Source organism: Cannabis sativa, chromosome X (genome assembly GCF_029168945.1).
Source record: "Cannabis sativa cultivar Pink pepper isolate KNU-18-1 chromosome X, ASM2916894v1, whole genome shotgun sequence".
Lineage (NCBI taxonomy): Eukaryota > Viridiplantae > Streptophyta > Magnoliopsida > Rosales > Cannabaceae > Cannabis > Cannabis sativa.
In genome coordinates this window covers 17,865,321-17,874,568 of record NC_083610.1, presented here as the reverse complement: position 1 = coordinate 17,874,568, position 9,248 = coordinate 17,865,321, and the positions used below count along the sequence as shown (strand labels likewise).

Sequence of the window (9,248 nt, the reverse complement as noted above, 5' to 3'; positions counted from 1 at the left end):
GTGATGGTGCTAAATAAGAATATCCAGATTTGGGAAGAAACTCAAAGGCAAAGTCAATAGTCTTCCCACATCTAAATGGGAAAAAAATCAATTATTTATGTATATTTTATATTAATTATTTTTCAATTTATTTATAAATCAATTAATAAATTTAATTAATATTTTTTTACTTTAATTCATATGAATTTACATTACTTTTTTCTTATGTGCTTTTTATGGCTTGTCCCTATTTGTTTAGAGTAGTTTTGTGGTATGCTCAATTGGCAAGAGAAGTAATTTCTTTGTGCTCATGATTTCTACTTTAACGACCTTTTCACTTTAAACAGGTTATTTTTTGGAGGGCCTACAAGAATAGGGAATTTACTCATAACTTTAATTTTATATATAATTTTTTGATTTTGATTTTCAACAATTTATATTTAGGTGTTAGTATGTTGTTACTAGCCAAAGGGTAATACCTTTGGCTAGTTATTCTTAGTAATTTTATTGTTTTTTATTTTTTAGTATTGTTGAGCTAGTGATATGAGTTGCGTGCTATTTTCTTAGTTTGTATATTTATTTTTAATTTTTAATTTTTATTTTGAAAATTGTCATTCTATTATAACTCTATTTTGGTTTGGTGTTGCATTGTTTTTTCAGTTTCGCTAGCTCTAGAGAAAATTATTAATAATGGGAAGGTGTTTTTTCAATGTGATGTGGTGCTGTTCTGAAGACATAGCTTGATTGTCTAAATTTCCGGGGACAGTTTTGTCCCATGTGCTTCGGGATAAGAATTCTGCAGCACATGGTTTGGCAAAGCATGCCCTTCGGTTAGACGATGAGCTATCCTGGTTCGAGGAGGTGTCTCCGCCGATTGTGGATTGCTGCTTTGTTTAATCATGTGTGATTTTGATCACCGCGTCAAAAAAAAAATGGGAAAAAAATCGTTGCAGCAGAGAAATATTCTATTGATGCTCCTTCGTAATCAAATTTGCTACCACACCATTATGAGGTCTAACATAACAAAGTAGAAGAAAAGAAGGGTGCCCCAGAATCCAAGGATCCAACCACTCCTAACCAATCTCCCTTTCCCAATTTTCCAATGTAAACTAGATTTCAACAGATCACGATTCAAAAAAATTCCTTGTCAAGTCATAAAAGGAGAGTGTCTAAGATGTGCCTCAAGGAAGGTATTGTGCGGGTGGTATCAACTCTTGATCAACTTGCTTAGTAAAGAGTTTAGAATTTGCGAAATCTTAGCAGCTTGCTTAGCCAATAAAGATTGATTGAAGTACTCAAAAGATTGAAATCCCAATACCCCTTGAAGCTTTGTTTTTACAAAGTAAATTCCAATTAAGCCAATATATTTTGGTGCCATTTTCATTGGATCCCCATACATTATGAATTCAAGTTGTTTGCAAAAAGTCTAACGGTAGCCGAAAACATCTGATGGCGTATGTTAAAATAGACTGCACCACAACTTTTAAAACTATAATAATATGAAGTCGCCCAATCAGCTCCTTAAAAACTATCATAAAAAAAAAATTGAAATTACTATCCACTTATGAAAAACTTAAAAAAGATGAATCCGAACACCCGCCCACACCATAGAATTTCTCAATGTTTAGTTATTCTCAACCATTGAAACCGTTCTAGTACGAGAAAGCCGTCCCGTCCTAATTATTTCTTTCGTTATTTGTTTTTAAGAGGTTATTTCTTTATTTTCGTTTTACAAAGTATTCTCTTTTCCTTCGTTTTTTTTTTTTTTGAATAATTCCTGTACACAGATTTCGATTAAAGTATAACACGATTAGGGTTACAATTATGATTAGGATTAGGGTTTTATTATCTGTTTTCATGGTGAGAAAAGGTGAGCCATAGAGACATTACTCTCTAACTAACCCAGAAAGGTAACATTACCCTTTATAGATTTGATTGTCTGTTTTCATGTTGAAGATGTTTATAGTAAAGGAAGCTGCCTATGACGACACATATTTGGGACTTTGGATTGGCAACAACACTTTGTGCGCCATTGTAGATTTTCATTTTTCTACATGGGTTGTTTGTCTCAAGGAAGAATGTGCCAATATGCTAATCTGAGGCATTTTCTCATACTTATATATTCTTATTTATTTGCTTTTTATGAACCAACCCTATATGTCCAGTCCAGAAATGGTTATGTTTGATTTTTATTTTATTTTTTCGAAATGGAAAAAAAAAAGCAAGACATTTGACAAAATTAGTCAAGTATGAGAAATTTGCCAATTGTAATCTAAGAAACTGTTATTGACAGAAAAATGACTTCTTTATTTTTACAGTTAGGAGTCTCCCAAAATAAATGAGTGACCCTAAGTACTCATACATGTGTAACATGCATTTATGCCATTTTACAATAAAATATTTAAAGCTGTTACATAACAAATTTCTTTATCTCGTGCAATTTTTGCAAATGTTTTTTTTTTTTTCATTCTTTATTAATGAGTAACAAAGTGAAATGAGCTAAATGACTTGTTTTTGGGAGTCAATAGTAAATGTTTTTGGGAGCTTTTGAATGTTATATAAGGTAAGGTATTCGTTTTATTTTGGGAGTTATTGGGCAAAGAGGTCTCTATGTAATGTAAGTGTTATTTTTTGAGTATTATGTTAACTAACTTACATCTGACAAATGGCAATATGTACTAGTTCAATATATACATGCAAGCTTTTGAATGGTAGGTTGCACAGTTACAGAGGATGGCCCTTTGGTTTGACCAACAGGTTCATCTGTGAGAAATATGTTTGACTTGTTGCTGCAAAGTAATGTTGAGAAAGTATATACTGACTTACATCTCATCTATAATGCTTCGTGGATAAGTAAATTTACCAAGCTCTATATAAGTTCTCTACTTCTTAAACTAAACTACAAACTATAAAATATATATTTGCTAGCAAAGCAGCTGAATCATTTCAGGGATATCTGCTTGATACACTAGTGTTAAGTCTGATCAAGTCTTGAACATGGGACCTGGAGGTCCGGGTGGTGGTCCTGGTGGTCCGGGTGGAGGTCCTGGCTGGGGGGGTCCTGGAGGCCCTGGTGGCCCTGGTTGGGGGGGTCCTGGTCCAGGTGGCCCTGGTTGGGGTCCTGGTTTTTGGCCTGGACCTGGTGGCTTCTTCGGTGGCTTTGCTGATGGTTTATGCAGTATGATATCATCTTGGTATAGATTCTATTGAGAACTTTGATGTGTCATAATCCTTAGTGATGATTTGTTAAACCATAAATTGTGTCTTTTGTTGTGTTATGTTCCTTTAGATCCCTACAATGTATCTGTATCTGAGAGATTTAAGACATTGTCATTGTTGTTCTGTTTTTTGCAGCTTCTATTGCTTGTGCTGTTGCTGGTTGCTGCAGGACTGCTTTGGTGGACCTCGTGGCGCGTATGGTCCTCCTGGTCCTGGCGGACCGCCTCCTTTCTAAGTCGTTTTTCTTTTACTGCACCGAGACCAAAACTTGCTGTTGCTTTATCTCAATCTTTTTGGACACAAATTGTATTGATCGTGTTTTGTTGTATTTTTTTTACAAGTGTTGGAGGTGTTTGTTACTGTACTAGTTTATGATAATGAAGATCATTTAAACAATTATATTTTCCATAATAACTCTCCAACAAATTAATGCCAAAGTTGCGTTTTTCCTTGGCTAAGTTTATTCTCTATCTTATATATGTGACAAGTTAACCTTTTGGAGGTTTTTTTTTGCTAATGTTGGTGAGTGTATGGGAACTCACCTCATAGAAATCAAATCAAGAAAACCATTACAAGACTGTTCGAGATTCCACTTGGCCAAAACATGAGCCGAGTGATTACAAGCTCTAGGCATCCAAATAACAGAAACTTGCAACTCAGCAAGTAATTTCAAAACATGACAGAAAGAAAAAGAGAGATCCCAACAAGGAGGTTGGAGCTTCTAAATAGCCAAAACAAGAGTTTGACAGTCCGAAACCAAATCGACATCCTGCAGACCCAACCTTTGAATCACTCCCAGACCCTTTTGGAGTTTGGTGCACCAATTTGCAATCTTCATTTTTCTTTTTTTTGAAAGGATTTGCAACCTCCATTAGAACATTTTGTGAACTATTGTTCTCTTGTGATTATATATTATTCGATAGTTTTCAAATATTTTGTTGCAGATATAATTATTACTTAGTTATACAAAATAGTAAACGATAATTCGAACTTTATTTTCATAGAATTTTCCACATATAATCTTAAATAACTTTAAATTATAAAAAATAAAAACAAAACTAAAAAACTTATCAAATGCCTAATCACAAGGAGTATGCCAGTTTTGTAACTAATTTACCGTATATTACATATGCTTTTTTCAGTCCACCATGCTGAACAACCAAATGCATTAATTCCAAGCTGAAAACAGTTGAGTTTGATCGCCAAACAGCAAAACACAATGATGCTTTTTCTTTTTGTTTGTTTCTTTTGTTGAAATCGTCTACATAGCTTTAAAGGATATTCAAGGAAGATGGAATTTTTTTAGTGTTTTTTCAAACTCCAGACTTAGTTAAGACAAAAAAAAAAAAGAAGGGGGGGAAGCACACTTTCATATAAATACAAACTACAGGTAAGTATTGCTAGGTCAAAGATGCCTCTGCTATTCATTCACATGCAATCTTAGTGTCAAAGCTGCTGAGGCATATGGCAAACGCCTGAAAAGCTGAGATGGGATACTGATAATCCATGGTAAAAACATCCTTTCCAACTTTTCCGAACTGGAGAATGACATTCTCATGCTCCTGCCCGGCTGCTCCATTCTCTGGAGAAGCCACAAGCTGAAAATTTTTTACCGAGGCGACTGTCACCCTTCCATTGAAATTCAGACACCAGCATTGCAGTTGTTCATGCCACCTAGGAGCTTTGTTCCTCAGCACAAGCAATCCTTCACTTTGGCCAGATGGAGGTTCTGGTTGGAAACTCTCAATGCGGGTTGATTTTGATCTGAAGAAAGGGAGGGAGGGAAACATATCCACACTGCTATGCACAAATTCAGTCGGTGTTGGGGCCGCACCTCCTGGCTCAATAGAGCGAGCAGGAATGGCATCCATTACACACTGCATCCTCCTCGGTCCCCTGGCATTGCAAAATGAGTGAAGTGTTATATGTATGTGTGAATTATTCTTGTTTCTTGCCAAAGGCACCTAATAAGGAAGTTTCATAAAAAAAAATCGTACCTAGAGCCCAACACATTCAACTCATAAGAAATATGTGCCACGGGATAGTTGCCAGCAGGAACTCTTGGGGAAACTTGCTTCATATTTACAAGCCTGGTAGAGCGAGATTTAGTAACTTTGGCTCCAGAACTTGGCGGTTGGGCATCATAGATTGTAAATTTGGTCCCTAGAAAGTTTGATCTGCAATGGCAGAAAAATGAAATGAGTTCTGGCCTAGAGTGATAAAAAAACTGAGGTTGTAATGCATTAACTATGGCGTAAATATACCTTAACTTCCCAACATAAGTACTACTTCCTTTAGATACGTCTTCAGAATTTAGAGAGATGATGTAATCCGTGCAAGTAGGACGTCTACATTTGCGCGCTGCAAGAAGAAATTTGCCGTCGTCTGTGGAAGCTGAAATTTTTCAGGTGAAACCATAACAGTTCAGATAGGAACATATAGTAAAGGAAACCAAAAAAAATGATGTTCTTCAAGTTCAATAAACCCCCACATCAAGAAACCACAGTAAACCAAAATGTGTTAAACCGATACATACATAATGAGAGTTAGTTACCTTGATTTAAGCCGAGGTAAAGATAGTAAGTTTGGTTGCTCCGATTGCGCTTTATAAAGCATTGAAGGACCAAATCCCTTGGACCAGGCTGCCATAGGAAACCAATACATTTGAATTAGCCACACAGAGAGAAATGTCAACAAATTGGAGAATTGCAAGTCTGAAACTTCAAAGTGAACAAGTTTACAAACATGGAACTCAAACAAAACATCTAATTTTATAACTACAAAAACCAGGACCAGCACATTTTATTATTGCAAATGATCCTTAAAACTATTCAAATTTTCACAAAGAAGAAGCCAGATTAGCTAACAGCATTTCCCTAAACCTTAATTTTAGATATTGCCAGGACTGCCTGAGTTTTCTCTTTAAATAAATCCCCCCAAAAAACACACATATAAACTGTCTTAGATCTTCCGCGAGGATAGAAAGTAAGCTATGATTGTATGCAAATAACAGTTACGAAATTATCAATATAAAACTTTGAAGGAAATGTAGAGCCATCATAAACTACAGACCTGCTTCAAGGAGATGGGAAATGTCAACTTGCCAGAAAATTCTGGTGATTTCACAATTTCTTTGACTATTTCCCTCCAATTCCGGCAAACACCAGCACAAGAAACCACATGTTTGCGAGGAGGCCATGTGTCTTCAGATGCTTCAATCCTCATCAGCACATCCCTCAAAAGCTCAGGCGGCATATTAGCCCAGCAACTCTGCTTCATAGCATCAACCTTGACCAAGTTATCTTGAACTACCCTTTGTGATCTTGACCTCCCAAACTTAACATCAAACCCTCTCCTTGAGATACTCCCAAGCTCACCTTTCATACCTTGAAGCACACTTTTGAAAGACATTGGTGTTTCCTTCCCTTCACTCCTCAACTTTTTTTCAAAATACAACAACGAATCCGTCCAAAACCAACCAATCTCCCCAAAATCACTCACATTAATCACACACACATTAAAAATCCAATCTTACTTCTGCCCATATACATATATGAGCTAACTAACCAGAGCCAAATATCTAAACCCAACTAAAAAACTATCAAATATTAACAAAATAAAAAACTCTCCTTCGCTTCAGATATGTACGTACACAAAGTGGTGGTCAGCCATCAATGCCCACCACTCCAGATCTAAAACAAACCACAAAATCCCCAAATACCCAACACAGATCAACTTCCTTAAAATAAATTAAAAACAAAAAATTGCTACAAACAGACAAAAAGCTACATAATTTAGCATAGATCTCACTCCCAATCGTATAAAAATGTAAGATTTTCCGTTAGTGACGAGATAAAAAAGAGCGTTTGCGTTTTGAGGAGTGAACAAACAAACCTCAAAAAAAAATCAACCAAAAAGAGCAAAAGGGGTTTCGATGGTTCCTAAGAGCAGCCGCCGCCGGCATTAGAATTTGGGTGGTGTGGTGCCATGGGGATGGGTGGTTCAGTGTGGCGTGATCTAGATGATGTGTGGAATAGGGAAGATGGAGAGAGAGAGAGGGGTTCGGCAGAACAGAGCAGACCAGTAAAGACAGTACTGGGTCCTATCCTTTATTTTAATAATAATAATAATAATAATAAGTCTTTGCTTCTTTTTCTTTTATTTTCTTTTATTTTCTTTTCTTTTTCCTTTTCTGTGTGAGTACTCTACTCTCTCTTCTCTTTTTTTTCTCTCCCCATTTTCCGTCTGGAATTTAGGACTCCTTATCTATTGGATTGTGGATACTGCCTTTTCGCTACTTAAAATTCTCCTTTTACCTGTTTTTTTTACCTAAAATTATACTTTCAATTTCAAAATTGATCAAACTCTCAAACCAACAAAAAAAAAAAAAAACTAATGCATTCATATGTCTCAATGTATATGACGCGTAATTTTTTATATATATTTTTTTGAAATATTATAAATTATTAGTAAAATATACAGAAATTTTTACATAAACTACCACAATCTTAAAAAAAATTACAAAAAAAAAGTTAATACGAAATTTTTTTAATTTTACAATTTAAATTTTTATAATCACAACAAAATTACAGACTTTAATAAACAGGTCGATATTTTTTTTTTGTTGTTTTATAATTTATTTATAGTTAATTTATATTTATTATGAGTTTAATTTTTTAGTTGTTTTATAATTTATTCACAATTGTTATTGTTGTAAGTTTGATTTCTTCTTGTTTTTAGTAGTTTCCTCACTTTTTGGTGACAAAATTGTATTTTTGTAATATTTTTTTTTTGAGAGTTGTAATTTTCAATTAAATAAGAAGTACAACCAAATTACAACTTAGAAATTTGGCACACAACCATTCCATACCATCTCTCTATCCAGCCTTAAAGCCTTTTCTAATCCTATGTGCTAAAATATTAGCTTGCCTAGGACAATAAGAGACTTCTACATCCGAGAAAAAGGATAAAGAGTAAATTATGCCTTTGATTACATCAAATAAAGTGGAAAAATTATTATAATTATGCAAGACTTTATCAACTAAGTTCTTACAATCAGATTCAACATTTGTTAATGGCAACTCTATTATTCTACGGAGAAATAAAGAATGCCACAAAAATAAAGCTTCAAAGCAACTCCAATAGTAAAATTTATATTTAATATTAAATTAACACTAAAAGTATACTATTTTAACGCTAATTTTTTTTAGATTCCAACCACAATACTACAAAATATAGTATTGATTATTATATAATTTTATTAATATAATATAAATTTTGATTATAAATAAATTATTTAATTATTTGTTTTATTGTATAAAGTGATTATTAAATTATTAAAAAGTAAAAAAAAAATTAGAATTTTTATTTTGTGGGGGCTTATTTATCATTAAAAAAAATATTTATACTAATATTATAATTACTCTTACTAGATTTATTTAATTTTGTTGAGGCTTTTTTATTATTTTGGTCTATAATTATCAAATTAAAAAAATTACATTTAATTTTTTAAAAGACAATACTTTTGTTAGTGGGGGCTATAACCCCCACATTGATAGCAGTAGATCCGTCAGTGACTGTAGACTAAGACTCCTACATATATAGGGTAATGTTTAGTGTTTAATTGGAATAATATTGTGTGAAAACTCTACTATTTTTAGGATTTTACAAGTCTTGTTGGAGAAGCCCTCATACATAATAGGACTAAAGACTACATTCATGGGATTTGGGAACACTACACTATGCCACAACTTCTCTATTTTCATTTCTTATAATTGCACCAAAACTTATTTTCTTTAAGTTAGTATCATGCCCCCAAAACAGTTCTCTATTTGCAAGCTGACATTGATTGCCTTCGAAGTTCACATGTTCTTGTACAATTTTATAATCATCCAAATATGAAAATAGTCAATCATAAATATTCTTAGCATTATATGTATGCTTCCCATACAAGATTCTATTTCTATGATTTCAAATAGACCAAAGTAGCCTTAAGACTAATTCACACTCAGAAACCAAACATTCCAACTTTTGATACTCAAGAAAGAAAT

The 9,248-nt window shown here is 33.8% G+C and overlaps 2 protein-coding genes across 2 annotated transcripts; one reads left to right on the top strand and one right to left on the bottom strand.

Annotated features, from left to right (window-relative positions):
* The first annotated feature begins 1,507 nt into the window (after positions 1–1,507).
* LOC115721850 (uncharacterized) lies at positions 1,508–3,594 on the top strand. The gene is made up of 2 exons (XM_061107133.1): positions 1,508–3,173; positions 3,334–3,594. Exons 1-2 carry the CDS (start codon positions 2,977–2,979, stop codon positions 3,431–3,433), a joined length of 297 nt encoding a protein of 98 aa, XP_060963116.1. The 5' UTR covers positions 1,508–2,976; the 3' UTR covers positions 3,434–3,594.
* Positions 3,595–4,392: 798 nt separating this feature from the next.
* Positions 4,393–7,487, bottom strand: LOC115721756 (tubby-like F-box protein 3). The gene is made up of 5 exons (XM_030650865.2): positions 6,271–7,487; positions 5,753–5,840; positions 5,463–5,592; positions 5,196–5,375; positions 4,393–5,094 (listed from the first exon to the last, which is right to left on the bottom strand). The coding sequence occupies exons 1-5, from the start codon at positions 6,607–6,609 to the stop codon at positions 4,623–4,625; spliced, it is 1,209 nt and encodes a 402-aa protein (XP_030506725.2). The 5' UTR covers positions 6,610–7,487; the 3' UTR covers positions 4,393–4,622.
* Between the last annotated feature and the right edge of the window lie 1,761 nt (positions 7,488–9,248).